At 40.8% G+C, this 16,361-nt stretch overlaps 1 protein-coding gene across 4 annotated transcripts in view; it reads right to left on the bottom strand.

Annotated features, from left to right (window-relative positions):
* Positions 1-16,361, bottom strand: part of CLTCL1 (clathrin heavy chain like 1) — a 34,746-nt gene that overhangs the window by 8,743 nt on the left and 9,642 nt on the right. For all 4 annotated transcript variants that reach the window (XM_066331373.1, XM_066331372.1, XM_066331376.1 and 1 more), the window contains 22 exons: positions 13,018-13,286; positions 12,589-12,750; positions 11,962-12,075; positions 10,623-10,796; positions 10,132-10,329; positions 9,561-9,761; positions 9,292-9,444; positions 8,632-8,754; positions 7,699-7,836; positions 7,338-7,502; positions 6,781-6,961; positions 6,265-6,428; positions 5,984-6,109; positions 5,577-5,719; positions 4,746-4,980; positions 2,841-2,963; positions 2,265-2,410; positions 1,690-1,873; positions 1,318-1,510; positions 664-821; positions 406-570; positions 170-277 (listed from right to left, as the gene is read on the bottom strand). In XM_066331373.1, the coding sequence (XP_066187470.1) occupies positions 170-277; positions 406-570; positions 664-821; positions 1,318-1,510; positions 1,690-1,873; positions 2,265-2,410; positions 2,841-2,963; positions 4,746-4,980; positions 5,577-5,719; positions 5,984-6,109; positions 6,265-6,428; positions 6,781-6,961; positions 7,338-7,502; positions 7,699-7,836; positions 8,632-8,754; positions 9,292-9,444; positions 9,561-9,761; positions 10,132-10,329; positions 10,623-10,796; positions 11,962-12,075; positions 12,589-12,750; positions 13,018-13,286 (3,623 nt within the window). The remainder of the gene's footprint in view (positions 1-169; positions 278-405; positions 571-663; positions 822-1,317; positions 1,511-1,689; positions 1,874-2,264; positions 2,411-2,840; positions 2,964-4,745; positions 4,981-5,576; positions 5,720-5,983; positions 6,110-6,264; positions 6,429-6,780; positions 6,962-7,337; positions 7,503-7,698; positions 7,837-8,631; positions 8,755-9,291; positions 9,445-9,560; positions 9,762-10,131; positions 10,330-10,622; positions 10,797-11,961; positions 12,076-12,588; positions 12,751-13,017; positions 13,287-16,361) is intronic.

The following is a 16,361-nucleotide window of genomic DNA, read 5'->3' on the forward strand; positions in this document are numbered from 1 at the left end:
AAACTATTACCTCTCTATTTATTACAGAAAAAATGCACATCTCCACTAAGAAATTAAGATAGAGGAAAATTGAGTTTAAATATTAGGCCCCAGAGTATTTTTTTTCTGTGACCACTTTATTAGCAGATACAAGTATGCAGTACAAGTCTTCTAAAATATTAAGAGTTACCTGATAGTAACTGATCAACTCCTCAAGTTCATCAGCATGGATGACTATGTGTAAGCCACAGATCTGTGCCAAGCGGAATTCTTTTCCATCCACACAGGCGAAGCAGACCTGTCATGACAGTCAGCAAATAGTTAACAGGACAAAGCTTTACCAAATCTGAGGTTTACTAACAGTTCCAAATAGGCATCTCCATAATACTTGTTCTAGAATTAAAATCTACTGAAAGTTTAAGTTACCTCCTTCCAAGTCCTTGTGCTATTGGCTTTGCGGCCACTGTCCACTGCAGCCTGATACTCCCCAAGGTGCACCAAGGTAGAAGCCAGGCGAGCAAAATTGGACACGTTGTTATAGAGAAGTTTTGCTGCTTCATACATCCCCTCTTCATAACAGCGATCACCAACCTGAGTGAGGAAACCAAGGTAAACAAGGGTAGCAGCAAGAATGAGGGGTCAGCTAAGCAACAAGTCACACCTGGAAACTGGATCAAGACATACCTGTTGTATATGGGCATTATTAGGGCCACTAATAAACTCCTCCAGTTCTGACAGACGATTAGTTTTTGCCAAAGCAAAAATAAGTTCTGTCTCTACATAAGACTCTCTAGCCTTCTTCCTGGCCATCTGTAAGAACTTGACTAGGTCCTCCCAATTATCTGGAAGAGAACAGAGATATGTAAGGCCCTGTGTTTAGTCATTCTGTACTGTTTACCTTGCCCACCTTAGGGACAGTTTTCACTGGCAGGCTGAAGGCTCTCCTCTACCACGATAATAACCCATCTGCACTGGAGTTATGGAATTCCCTGTCAACACCAAGTCACCCTCAGGCAGGAGTGGACTTCTTGCTACTGTTCTGCAATCCAACTGGCAAGCAATTCTGCCACATAAAGCTAAATAAATATATTATACTTAGTAATATTTTAGATAATGGTCCGAATCATCTCCACAAAGAGGTCTATGTTTGGTGTAGCAAAACAGACAACCATGTTGACCAGAATCTCACTTAACACTGACTCATCCATTCCATGTACTAACTGTGCCCATTTCCTTTGAAACAGAATCTGTAAGTCTCAACAGTCCCCACTGCTCAATGTAAATGCAATAACCTAGCTCATATCCAAGCAATCTGAAGTTGAAGATGCTTTGCCTTACCATTCCTATTAGCTGCCTGAACGACTTCCATGTAGGCAGATGGATCATCTGCCTTTATATAGGAGTCAATGGCTTCCTTCACCAAGTCCTTCTGGAGCTGTGCTCTGGCCAGCTGGCTCCACACTGCTGGTTCATTACACCTCTCTGCAAATTCATAAGCACGGTCTAAGTTGCCAATGTGCTCAATCAGCACCTGTTTGAAATTGAAGTTCCAAGTTAAAACCTGAAGTTTTGTAATGCTGTCCCTTCTAACAGAACTTTCTTCAAATGTATACACTGCTCTGTGTAAGCAGTGTGAAGCTAGCTGCTCTTAGAACAGCCATTTATGTCAAGGGAAGCATTCTACATCATCATCCAGGAACCACACCTCACCTGAATTGCTGAAGTATTGACATCGAATTTTCTGAATATAGCAAAGGCTTCCTCATACAGCTCATTACTGATGGCAATGTTTGCAATATCTGGGGCATCATAGTTATCCAGCCGATTGATGTACTCCATCACTCGGGTGCGGTCAGCCTTAATGGCAGTCAGGATCAGCAGATTCTGCAGGTTCCTTTGGTTAACAGAAGGCATAGGCTATAAGCAGTGCACAGCAACACCTGCTTAAGTGACATGGATTGTACATGTGAAAAAATAAACCCACTTATTGTCACTAGAAACAACATTTCACCACCAGATTGAGAACCACTGACATTTACCTTCAAAAAGAAACTGCTTACCAATATTAGTGTTCTCTGTTCTCAACACATCACTGCAAATTACATAGTGTGAACTAGCTCTGTTCTTCAAGCACAAAGAACTCTACATCCTAGCTTTTCATCTTACTATAAACACTGAAGAGTGCTTAGGTCTTGCAACCAAGAGGCCCATGAAAACCTAGATCATTCACAACCTAAACAAAGGCACTGAAGAGGCTAAACTTGAGAATAAAGCCTTCCTCTTACCTGTGTTCACTGAATACAGAATTATCCAAGACAATTTTTTCCAATAATTCAATCAGTTCATTTGGCAGATCAGCAGTCATGAAAGCTTTCACAGTTACAGAAACTTCCTCTGGATCCTGTGTCTCTGATAAAGCTGTTTGGACAACCTAGATTCAAAGGCAGGAAACTATTAAGTGTTTTCCTCAAATTCAATATTTGTTCATTTGTCAAGTTATTTGTCCAGTGAACTACAAATTAAAGCTTCAGAATTTTGAGAGTATTTTGATAAAGACAGCAAGGAACAGCTATTAGCTGTATTTTACAGAGAAGTCAAGTCACATCTTACATCTGTGTGGGAAACAAATTCACTAGAGGAAGGTCATTCTCCAGGACAGAAAAAAAATCTTACTGGTAGCAAAATACTCTGACCATGAAGGTCAGAATTAACACATGCCACTCCAACTCTTACAAACTTCTATATGATGAGATGGGGTTTTAAAGGACCTCGTGGGGGAAGAATGCTACTTTAATGCTCCATAACGTTTCTGAGACACCCTGAGGTCTCCACACACTGCAAGTTCAGCCCTTTTGCTGTACCTGATCAATAAGCTGCCGCCTGAACGGGTTGTTTTCTTCCAGTACATTTGCCCAGAGCTCAGGGTCCTTCCTGCGCACCAGATAGCGAGCCTCGCTCTTAAACAGGGAGTTCTCATTGCACACCTGAAGGAGAAGTTACAGTTATTGGCATCGTTGCTCAGGGTCAGTACCACAAGACAGGTTTAGCTAGCTGTGAACTAGACAGTCTAGAAGACTGACTAGAACTAATTTCTGACCAATGCTGAATGCCACAGACAAGTTCTTACCCAACCTCTGATCTGGAAGGCTCATGGAGAAGGTCTGCAGCAGAATTCCTATAGCTTCTCTTGGTTTTGCCCAACACACAAACACTGACTGTGCCTTCACAGTAACTATTTGCTTCTGGTTGAAGTGAAGACCTGCAGAAGCCTGAAGAATTTAAATTTTAAATCTAGAAAAGGGAGCCACTTGCCTGGGCAGTGCTAAGTAGTGAACTGAGGAATGGTGCAGGTGTTTAAAGCTAGAAGGTTATGTACTTGGTGCCATTAGCTTTACACGCATTTATGAGTGTTCAGAATAGCAAGTGGCTTGGATTCTCTTGTTAAGGTGTTAAGGGTACAGAATAAATGTGAAATTCCTTATAGAAGTGCACCATGGGAGAGTTACAAGTCCTGATCCTAGTCATACCACTAGCTTCAACTTCCAGCTAGAAGAGTAGAAATCTGAAGGCTTAAGTCATCTTATAGTAACAGCTCACATTGCTAGTATCCAAATAAGCCCATGGAATCTCAATTACTGTGCTGTAAGCAAATCAGTACCAGCACAAATTTGCTTTATGCTTTACATTTATCCGTTGCAGGAACTGACCCTTCTTCTAGGAGACAACAATGTCTTGAGAATAATTCTTACAGGAAGATCCTTTCTCAATAACCAGAAATACCTTCTTAGAACATCATTTCTGGGAAGAAACTAGTACAGACAGGTTTTAATGGTTAACTAGAATGGTAAAGTTTATCCCAGCAGTCTCCCAGCAAACAATAACTCAAAGCCACCTTCATATCCTGAAATAAAGGAGATGATGTAGCCAGCTCTTTTTTAATAGCTACAGTGGAACTATTACTTAAAAATTAACCACTTCAGGCTGGAAAGTCATCCACTTTCAGTAGCAAGCCTGGATTATACTAGTACTCTAATGCTGAGTTTCTCTGCATATACCAGTATGGAAGCACAGGTAGGAGGAGAATGTTTTTCTCAGCAGCCAGAAGCACCACTGCCTTCATCTGACATTAACCTCTGGTGTTCACATTGACACTAGAAAGTGTTTGAGAACCCTGAGAATTTCACTGGCCCTTGAAAATCTGAGGGATGTCCTAAGAACAAGCTTAAAGATAGGAGAGGAATGCTATTGGAGTAAGTTCTTGTAGTTAGACTGTCAATATTTATTTTCCTCATTTCTGGTTAAGTGCTGGAGCAAGTCTATGGATCAATCACAACAAGGTAAATTACAAGTCCTGTTTTAGTTTCAGTGAAACTTGTCTTTCACTGTGGAGTCAGGCTAGAGGACAGCCTGTTCCTCCTGTTGAGTCTTCAAGGCTCAAAATAAATCAAATTAACAAAGTTTTAATGGTAGGCATATTCATTACCTGGGCCTAACAAACAAATGAATTTCAAGCAGAATCACTGGATGAAACACATGGAGGGTACTTCAAAGTTCCAGCTATACAAATCCAGTTTGGATATACAGCATAAGTTCTTCTCATCAGCATAAAAATTACTGTCTCCACACAGAAGAATCCCACCTGCCTCAACTCCTGAGTGAGACTGCAAGACAGGATTCTGCAAGTGTCAGACTAACAGCCAGACAGGCTTCCACTTCAGGCAACAAGTAGTTCTTTTAAGCATGTTTATAAATGCAGTTTTGCTAACCTTTATGAGTTCCAGATCACACTGCCCCCTCTCATAAGCAACGCAGGCCAGATGAGGGTCCCTCTTTTCACAATATTTGCCAACTACACGGCTGTCATAGTAAGGATTTTCACGAAGGAAGCGCTCTGGATTATTATTACTGTCAATGTAGATTTTGGCCAAAGCATTATGAGTCGCAGGTTCTTCACAGCCTTCATGAATCCTTGATTCAAGCCATGGCAACAGCAACTTAAGCCTTTGAAGAAGCAAACATTTTAGGTTTATAAGTCAGTCTGAGGTATGTTTGACACCTACCACTCAGGCCTTCCCTTCAAGCAAGTCTGCTGGTCAAACTTAAAAGCAAACACAGACCAGCCAGTTATTTTCTAATGAGTCTTAAATGAGCAGAAGCCAGATCTGCAGTTTAGCATCTGGGAAGGCTGCAGATACCCCTAGTCTTACAATCTCTCAAGCCCTGTTGTATTAGCTGGCAGGTCATGCTTAAAGCCATTTGTTCATTTAACAGGTAGTTAAAAACTAATTACAGAAGCTGCTGTGTGCCTACAGCTAGACTGTCAAGACAGTTTGATCCAAATTTACTCCAAAGGCACATCCCATGGCTGGTTGTATGAGTGTTCAAAAGCCATTATTATACATCATGCAGTGCTGTCAGGCATTCCTACACAATCCAAACAATCAAAAGACCAGCTAGCAAATTTGAACTGCTTTTCCATAAAGAAACACAAAACAGTATTAGTGCTTTATCATTTAACAAAACTGCATGCAGTTCAATCCGTGTATAGCAGGGTCAGGGAAGCCCAACACTGATGCCTACAGATGCGTTTTCATTACCGATTTCTTTTTTCCACTTCGGCCACCAGCTCATCTGTGGAGAACTGCCCTCTCACCACCATGATTAAGTTCTTGATGACATCTTCAGAACAATCTACATCAAGAAGCCCTCCAACCACTGCTGGTATACGGCTAGGATTCACCTAGAGTAAGGCACCATCATTAAAATTAATTATCAGCATTACTAATAATGCACCCTAAGTTCTAGTTAACAGTTTCAAATTATGCCTCAGAGCAGAGAACTTCTAGTAACTAACATTTGTATATACATCCCAGGAATAATGTTTTTGTGATAGACAAAAGGCCTAATGAAGAGCCTCTGCACTGGGAGAGTGAGCAAAAAAGAGACAACGATTATGCTGTAGTCTGATAAGTTCCTTATAATGAAGTAAAAAGCAAGTCCTCACCTTCTGTACATAGATCTCAATATACTTCTGCAGATTATTGCGATACAAATAGAGCACCAGGTCATGAACAAAGTCAAACCGATCACAGACAATGATCAGAGGAAGCTGATCTGTGAGCTTGGCCTCCTATATTTTGTGTGAAAGAGAAAAAAAACAACAATAGATTATTCACATCCATGCCAACTAAGCCTTCTTGGTGTTTCCCTCCATTAGAAAGCCGTAGTTCTGCTGCTAAGCAAAATAGACAGAAGACCCTTCAAATCCCTGGGCAAAATATTTACCTTCAAAAAGTTCTTCACTCGTTCTGGGTTATAGCAGTTACTTTCACGGCAGATTCTTTCCACTTCCTTTATCTGACCAGTCTTGCAAGCTGCCTGGATGTACTTGAAATGAACATCTGGATCCTGGCTAAAGTTTACAATGGAACCCAAGAAATAGAATAGTCCTGGAAAGAGTCACATGTGTTTAACATTGTTAGAAGTGAAGCAAGTGAAGGCTGTATGGGCTTCAGCTTGTGACTTAGTTCAGCCTTGCTGAGAGAGTAGCTTTCAGACAACTGCAGGGAGAATCAGAAACTTCTCTCAGGTTTAATCTTTCTTTCTGATCTTTACTCAAGAGAGTTAAGAAACTATCTAGAACAAAACTACCCCTAAAACTCACTGTAGTGAGCTCACTTTCATAAATATATCCTGAGATCCAGCCATGTGACAAGTACCTCTCCCATAAAAGCTACAATCCTTACTATTAGCTTCAATCAGTCAGTGCTTCCAAGTAAGCTGCCCCCTCTAATACTGTACCTTCATAGCTTTTGAAAGATTCAAAAAGCTCCACAAGAGACTGGGTGCCAAGCTGTTCATGGTATTTAGAAGCAACTTGCACACAGAGTTGTAGGTTTTGCCTAATGTTGGCTGACAGCATAGCACGCAAACACTCCACAGAGTCTTCAACTGAGAGAGAGCCAAAAAAGTTCACAAGCCACTGCAAAGAGACAGAAATTTTACTCAGCAACTCATACAGGATTTGACTGATTTCTAAGACATGCCAACTAGACAGTTTCTACCCCAGCTACTAGAGAGAAATCTTCCATGAACTAAGACCAAAGACATAGAAAGAAACACTCACTGTATTGACAATTACAAAAGTGCAGCTTGGAAATAATATTTGAAACGCCCACCTGGGAAACTGAGGTCAGATTTAAGCCACTAGAAGTGCAGATTACATTTAATTACTAACTAGACAAATGTTCTTGAATCACAGCTACTTGTGCTACTTCAGTACCTACAATCCATCTTACAGCAGCTGTAGAAGTGCTAAAGACTCTTCACATCATTTTCTTACTCTGGATAACACTTACCTCAGGATTCAAGAGGTGAGTATGAACAACTGCACGTTTAATATCATAGAGATCCGTGTAGTGCTCCAAAGCTCTCTGGAGCAAGCCTGCCTTTTCACACAGCTGGGCAACATGAGCACGATCGTAGTGTGTAAACATTTGGTTTCCCAGAATGGCATCTGCAACCTAGGAGGTTACATTTCATATTCAGACTGTCAAGAGAATCACAGCAGCTTAGCCTACAAGTTGTTGAGAAGTCACAGCAGTGACTTACTTAGCAGACTTTCATGTTACTAAACGACTTAGAGATAACAGTATCAGACATCCTATTCTTGTACAAGTCCAGTACTGTCTCTCTCTTTTTGAAGGAACTGGGTCGTACCTGCGGGGCATGAATCAAATTCATTTCCAGGAGACGGGTCTGAAGGTGGCCTTCTGCAGGGCGGTTGTTTTTCAGGGCATCCAACAAAAAGGATGTGCACTGCTGCAGAAGACTGTGCTCCATGAACACATCCACAATCTGTTGAGATTGGTCAAGTTACAGAAGAGGGGTCTATATACACACATGTACCTTTTTCTGTGTATACAACAAGCCTGGCTAGACAGGTGTCCTGGGGTGATGTTATGATACTGTATCCCCTATCTTCCACTTCATGCTGCAATTCTAACTTATCTCCAAGTAAGACTACAGGCTATCACAGCACCTAGCATACTGTGCATTCTCTTGTTTTCATAGTATTACTATCATGGTAATAGAGACAAGTTTCATGTTTCCTTTTTCTCTAGAATGGAAGAAGTGCATTACTCTGAGCTATTATGCCAGACTTTACCACCCACTCTTACTTGGTTCTAACACAGCATACAAAGCTCATCCCCTCTCTCTTGTTGGGATAGCTGCTAGAAGAAAAGCCATGATTTTTCCCATGTAGCTTTAGTTACTTAATAACACAAACTTATTTCTCCATCCATTTAACAAGAAGTGGCCAATGGCAGCCAGAACTCAACTTAGGTTTTTTTGTTCACCTTCCTGTAAATGGAAGAGATGTACATTCCATTAAAGCCAACAGTAGTACAGTAACACTCTGCTTCTTAGACAAAGACTGTGGCAGGTTTACTACGAATAAACCAGAAAGCTTCCACAAGGACTTGAGAATTGCCTCCAAAGAACTCCATGATAACCAAACTTGTCTAGACTTTCGTCACTCCTCTAATCAAGATGACAAGAGATATGAACCAGCCTTACCCAGTCCCCAGAATGGCAGTATACTACTCCCTCTGTCTAGGAAGAGACCAGACCTCTTGTTGTAGGACTCACCTGGTTAATATTAGCCAGTGGCTCCTCATCCTGAACCAGCATCTGAGAGAACTGCAGGCCTTGTTCTGGACTGACTCTCATCACACTTCTCAGTAGGAAGATCCAGTCTGGGGTATAGCCAACCTAGAGATTTCAGAAACAGTCATATGTATTTAGGAAGCATCACGCTTCTGGTGAGCCTTCAGATTCTTCAACATAGGGACTACAAACAGTTGTAAGCTTGCAGTGCCCATCCCCATCTTCCAGGAATTCTCAGACAAAAACATTTCTTGCCTGTTGACACAGAAATTCAGTATTCACCTACTTAGTAACTGAACTTGTGCCAGGGCAATTCCTTGGCTATGTAAGAAAACTCTCTGAAATAAATTTTTCAACAGTCCTAAAGCCCTATTTATCAAGTCCTAAACTTAAACGTGGACAATTAGGTAATTTTTCTTTTTTTATGGATTACAAAATAAAGTCTGAGGAATTCAGGAAGTATTGTATCTTTATTCTGTAGAACAAGCTTAAGCCAGTCCTTTAAATTAATACCTCATAAAATTCTGGATGTTTTGAAGTTTATTTTTTGCAGACCTTTTAGACTGTACTAATACACTACAATTTGCACAATGGACACATTAAACATAAGACAGAGCCTGCAGTTTGTGATAAATGATTTACCTTCTTAGCATACAGCACAATTTTCTGGAATTGGCCAGTTTCAGCAAAGCACTGAATCACTTTGTTTGGCACATTCGCTCGAAGGTAGACGCTGAGTGCAAGGGTTGGGTCAGCCGTCTTCACCAAGTCTCCCAGCTCCTCTGAGCACTCCAGCTGAAGTCAGAAGTGGTATTTTGTCAAGCAGAAGAACTCAGAGATGTAGCATCAACAACAGTATTGTTCACACTCACAAGTCAACAGAAATAGGCTGATGTCATGATGGAGCCTACCTTGTCTTCCTTCAGCCACTTCTCCAGGAGCTGTTTGCGGCCCTGCTGCAGGACTGGGCGGCAGAGCTCCAGAGACTCAAACTTGTTCAGCTGCCCCTGGTCAAGCAATATTCCAAAGTACTGGAGCAGGGGAGAGGCCTGCCCAGGCTGAGCTGGTACACTCTGGAACTTCCTAATCGTATCACTGGTACGTAGAATTCCCTGAACAGGCACAAGAGACAGAAGCAATGTTTAATTAGAGAAGACTGAATAGCATTTGTAAAAAAAAGCAGGTTTTAAGGATAAACTGAAGCATCTACTGCTAAACCTTCAGGATAGAGACCATCAAACCAATGACTTTCTAGCAAGAAATCAGTGGCCACACAAAGTCCAGTCTGGTTAGAAATGGATAGCAGCTACTCCTTTATGGGATACAGGAGAATGTATTAGTCAGAACTCCTGCCAAACTGCAGAAAACTAACACTGCATTTATGTTTTGAATGTCAAGCTCTGAAATGCAAGTAAGCTAAGCAATCCATTAATCTTAGGCAAATTTCCATGATTTCTAAGCTTCACCTTTGGAGTTACTTACCTTTGGTGCAGACGCAGCTACTTTAGCAGCATCTGCATAGTTTCCTTGAGCAAACAGTGTGTTAAACTTTCTGGCAAACAACTCCTCTGCCCCAGCTAGGTTACTACGTATAGCCATTCTTAGTCCCAAGTCAGGATTCTGGAGAACATTCGTAGCATAGTTCACTATGTTGTCTTCCTCAACACATACAGAAAGCACCTGGAAAGGACAAGAGACATATTGAGGAGTAATGTCCTTTCCACAACCACTCTGAAATACGACAACAAAATCGCTATGCAGCTCATCAGATAAGGAGATTAAAAAATAAGATAAGGATACTAAAAAATCAAGTTAATCTCCAAGTTAGTTCTGTACTACAAGAGATAAAAAAACTGATTAACCAAATAGTCACTTGTTCTCTTCCATGACATTTGTTGCACCAAGTCACTCATGGTTTGTTACATTCCGTCTGAACTTTAGAAGGCTCAGAAACATAATGGTGGATTTGTTACCTGTCCTTTTTTGTTCACACCAATAATGCCTGAGGTAGGTTCGTGAGGAGCTGTGACAAAGATAGTATCAGCACTAATACGGTTCATGTAGATGCACACTCCAGACTCCAAATCATACATGTGGATATATCCATACTTCGTGATCAGATAAATAACACCATGCTTAATTCCAATCTGCCAAAAGACAGGGTTTTATTAGTCAAAACTACTAAGACTGTAACACTTAGACAGCTGCCTTTCGCCTAGTCACAAAAAAGTACTGCAGTGACATGCCTTTGTACTGACACTAAGAACAAATATAGCTTCAGGCTTCTTCCTTTCAGACTCAAAAGCAATGAACAGCTTCACTGGCCATTTGCAGGCATAGCTCCGGTGAATAGAGAGGTTGAAGGGAAATTAAAATTCATCTGCAGCAAAGAACATACTCCTCATCCTAATAAGCCAAGCTAAGGAAAAAAGTTTGGGCATAATTAGCATTCTAGTCTAGATATGTCAGTACAAGTTTCTGTTCAGAAATACTAATGAGATAATCCCATTCTCTTCCAACAAAGCTTTACCCAAAGCACCAGCAGAATCTAAACTCATCTACTGAGTACTCTAGTTTATTTGTCAAGTCACAGAAACTGGGGAGGCTTTCAAGCCAAAATGGGTTTTCAGACATAGAAGTATTCTCCCCTTGGAACAAATCTTTGGATGTTTTGTTAAATTAAGCCTTAAGCTGAAGTATAGGGCCACATGAATCCTGCCATGCACACACCTTAGTTATGGGCATATCTCTTGGTCTATTAATGAAGCTGGTCTATAAGACTTGTCAAGTCTTATGACTATCCAAGATAGTCTGATTTTTATGACAGAATTTCTAGTCCTAGAAACATGCTAAGTGAAATTCGGTCTGTGATAGCAACCAGCTCTGTTCTTTCCTAAAGAACCTCCCACTAATGCCCCAAACTGCCTTTTCTGTGCTGCTACTAGAGCTCATATGCTAATATTCTTATCTAGCACTTGGAACATTAGCAGAAAGCTGAATAGCAAAAGTGATGTTGGATACATCCTCCCTGAAGACACTGTCAAAGTCTTTTTTCTGGGTCTGCTTCATTGGTTTCAGTTCATTTTTGTAGAAGTTTTTTTGGGGCTTTTTGTTTATTATTTCTTAAAATATGGGAAGAGTCTATATATTTCAGTTACTGTTTTAATGTCCATGCTACCTCTCACAAACCTATTAACACCCCTCCCAGAACTAGGAAGAATGACAGCAAATTACTGTAGAAAGCAATCTTTACAACAGATGTCAGCTCATTGCCAGGCTATAAAGCTCATTTATTGGGGTTCAAACATTTACCTGCATTGCCACAGGAAAGTCTGTTTGTGCCTCAGGTGGGAAAAACACATCAACGGCTTTCTTAACAAATGGCTGATTTCCAGTTGCTGGCTGACCTACTTCGATTATGTGCAGCTAGAAAGAAGAGAGTTCATGTCACAAGATTGCCTGCAAGTACAGCCACATGAAAGAAGTTCCTTTCCTCAGATATGCTACTGAAGTCATCTGCCACATTTGGCCAACACTGTCTGGGGAGCTGTGCTCCACATACTCAGAATGTTAAGTTTTCCGGAACTTGACAAATTAAAACCTGGGAGAAGAATAAAAACAAAACAGAACAAAACAAAACAAAACAAAACAAAACAAAACAAAACAAAACAAAACACAAAAAAAACCAACCCCACGCTTTCTGTGAAAGCCAACTATTCCTATTTGAGACAACCCATTCAAGATATTTAGAGTCAGACTTGTCAATTCATCAGTTTTGCAGGACAAGACTAGAAAGGCCAAGGCATTTACTGTGGTGTTACCTCAGCCCTGCACAGACTGCTCAGCAGCTGTAGCATATTCAATGCTACTGAATTCCACATTCAGCTTGACGTAAACAGCCTACCTATGGTACTACAGGAACATAGCTGCAGACTTTACCTTGCCTCCTGCAGGACTCCTCACAGCAAAACAGAAGAGGGTAGAAGGTTTGGCATTTCCCTCTATTTTGAATTCTGCAAAAGCTGCTGCATGGCCTTCTATAGGTTGGGAGACTTTTCTATCAACCGAGTACAGCTGCATTGCACCAACCACACGATTTTGCTAGAAAAAAGAAAGGTCAGCTTTCAGACATAAGATTTCAAATGTTTCTAGTAAGACCCTTGAGACAGTAAACTAAAAAGCAGCAAATGCCTCTCATCCCCTCCTCCAACACTCAAACTAAAATAAAAGTCAGGCCATTCCTACACAAAAGACAGTTTTGAATTTTTTATTTACAGAAGCCAAAGTTAAACTACAGCAGCTATTAAGTGAAGTGGGGCCAGAGCTCTCCCAATTATCTTCATAACAGGTTGCTGCCAGGGAACTTACCTGTGCTGAAATTCCTATCAGCAGCAGCCATTTTTGGTGTTCATCTGTTCTGTAATTGATGATTTGGCAGCCTGCAAGACTAGCATGTCTATCAAACATCTTTTGGGGTTGTGATTCTCCCTCCATGCTCCAGTGGTACACTGCTGTCTCTGTCACCAAGGCAACTGTATTTACAGATATCCATTTCCAGAAGATCACTTCCTCTGCCATTGTGTGGGCTTTCATTTTACTTTTCATCTCAATGTTAAAGATCTGAAGTGTTTTCCCGGCTAGTATGATAAAATCCAAGAAACATCACAGATCAGTTACCACAATGGCCATCTTGAAGTCTGCCCATTTACAAGCACCCAGTTTAACCCACTGTTCCAGTGGTGTTACAGACAGGGTTCGTGTCCTGTCACATCTCAGTCTCCTTTGACACGTGACCCTTAACACAATCCCCTCTCCACCCCCAACACTTGTACCATCCCAAAACCAAAAAAATCTCCTTATGGACACTCACACAGACATTCCAACAACTGACAAGCACAGACACTTTAATTAACTATAAGCTGTAGTAAAAAGACGGTCTAAGCTACAGAGCTCGTGTAAACTCTTGTTTAGTTGGCAGCACTGGTATGCCAAGTTACAGATGTCTAGTAGATGTCATTCAGTGTAATTAATAGAAAGAATGGTTCCAGTTTGTATCAATTTAGTAGGTGCTGTAGATGACCTGGACTGAGTCAAACAGCACGAGACTTGAAGCAGCTTGAGCCAGCCAAAGATCACAGCTCCCATTTTGTTCTCATGTTGGATGAACTGCACACTGAACTAGATGGGCTTTGCACAAGTACCTACTGAAGAGGACAGTCCAAAGTTCAGAAAGACTACAGAATAGTTTAGAGCTTTAGTTCCAGTTAAGGTTACTTCTTCATTATTTAGCAAACTCTACTGCATGTTTAGGCTTGATTTTAGTAGTCCTTTCAAACAACCAGAAGCCCTACCCTAGTAAGTAGACTTAAAACCAATGCTAATTGAACCAAACTATAAAGAATAAGAGAATCCATTCCTTTCATGAAGTCAAAGTGATGTTTTAGAGAAACAACTTAGCTCAAGAAATATTCTTTTCTTTTCACAAGACACCCACTCAGACTGCTGGAGTACTGGCTTGTAATGCCATTATTTCTATCCCCATTTCAGAAGTATTTCCTGATAGTAACACTTTTGACTGCCAAACTGGGAGATGTTCGCTGATAGATAAAGGCTGCTGTACCCATGGAGAAATCCTATTCAAGAGTTACTAATCCCAAGTTAATATGTATCTTAAGCTGCTCTATAATGTTTTACCATAATTTACACATAAATTGATCACGGTAGTTTAATGCAGCACCAAGAGACAATGCAAGACTTAAGAGCTATCACATGCAGCATTTGCTGCCTGGTTTAACTGCATTGAGAACTGTCAACCTGATCAACTACATCCTAGGAGAGCTTGCTTGCTTTCCTGGGACCAAGGGCAGCCTGCTAATGAGCTCTGCACATGCACTTACTGTGTAAGACAGATGCAGTAAACCCAGGCCTGCAAACTAATAGCTGGGAAGAGCATATTTACTGTACTGGACAAAACTTTGTCCAGCAATGGCCTGGTGCTATCAAGAAATGGATTCTGAACTCCCACAGTGTGCAACCTCATATGCAGCCAGGAGACAAGTAGCTCTGGAAGGGCTCCGATCACAATCCAAACAATATTCATTGCTGTGCATTCAGAAACTGCTCTTCAGGACAGTCTTCCTGAAGAGGAAGCAGGATGTCTTTCCTAGTTCTAAGGACCTAGAAGAAACCAACCATCAGCTAAAAGCTCATGCTTGTCTCTTTCCTAGACTAAATGTGACTCTTGTGTAACAGCTGGAAATGGTTTCTACAAGCTTCACTAGGCATTTTAGCCCTGGATGTTGGGAGCTGCAGAAACCACCGCTCTACAAATCCCTAAGCGTGGCAACATTTATTCAAACTTCATAACCCAAAAGTGTAATTAAACTACAAAAAAAAATCTGTTATTTGGATTGAGAAAGCAGGACCTGCTATACAGTCATAGTGAGGGCGAGTGTGCATTTGAGTCTTATGTCTACTTGAACACTTTATTAGTCCAAGATTTGAGACAAATAGACTGAAGGTTTTTCTGATCAAACTACCAAACTGGTGAGTCTATTTAGACCATACAGGCGTAAACAAGTAAGCAGATTCAATTTTTGAACATAAGGACAAGAATTTACATTTCAGTTGACTGGAGCATGACATTTCTCCATTCCACAAAGAATGGAAGCACCCTCAAATGTTGCATTCTCAACTTACACCCACTGCTGAGTACTCCCAGTACAGAGCAGTGCAAGAAGACCAAGAACACAAGGACAACGGACAAATTTTGGTACACCAGGAGAATGCCACATGCAATCCAGAAATGAAATTGTGCATACTGGACATCAGTTAAAATCAAGAACCATTTCATTTCTCTTTCTGAGGGTGAGTGTTTACATTTATTGCTCAATAATGCTGGGATTACGAGCAACTCCCCATCACAGCACACTGAGTCACAATACGGAACCATTTTGACTATTGAAGCCTCACTCGATCAGCAGGGAAAAGTCTGGAGTGAGAGACTGACTAAAACCACGTCCTCAGGTTATCATGGATATAGCAGCTCTATTAACGCTCTTTTCTACCCACCTTCTGATCACTAGATTATTTCTAGAAGAGATCATTAAGTTTGAAACACTTGACAACACAACTTTGCATGTCAACATGACATCATTAACTCAACCTTGTCAATTCAGAGGACAGATTTATTCACTCTGAAGGGACAGAACAATACTCCTTTTGAGCAAGTCTTAACTGACAAGAATAAAGCTATATTCTTTGAAGCTGATAATAATTCATTTAGTTAGTATATTAATTTTAAAACCAGATTAGTTTCCTTTTAAGAGGTGGATGAAGCTCTGCTAGTGTAGAGAAGGCACTTTCCTTGCCAATACAGTTTGTTTAAAGGGGTCCAAGATAAAGGACAGTAAACTCTTAACAGATCTGAAATTTTTTTCATTATTACCTTTACCCATACCCAGGGTAAGGCAGTCCTTTGCAAGATGCATAACTATCTCAGCTGAATCACAGACTCAGCTGAAGTCAAACATTCATTTTAGTCCTCACCTGATGTCAGTATAACCCTGAGATCAAAGAAAAGAAGTTGAAGGTTTTGCACCACTTCTGAGGACAGTTTCTTGGACCCCCAAGTAATTTCACCATGATTTTTCACAATAAAAAACACACTTAGGCAGAAATGAATAGCACACAGGACATGCTAGCAGAGGTCT

The sequence above is a fragment of the Sylvia atricapilla genome, chromosome 17 (assembly GCF_009819655.1).
Source record: "Sylvia atricapilla isolate bSylAtr1 chromosome 17, bSylAtr1.pri, whole genome shotgun sequence".
Taxonomy (NCBI): Eukaryota; Metazoa; Chordata; class Aves; order Passeriformes; family Sylviidae; genus Sylvia; species Sylvia atricapilla.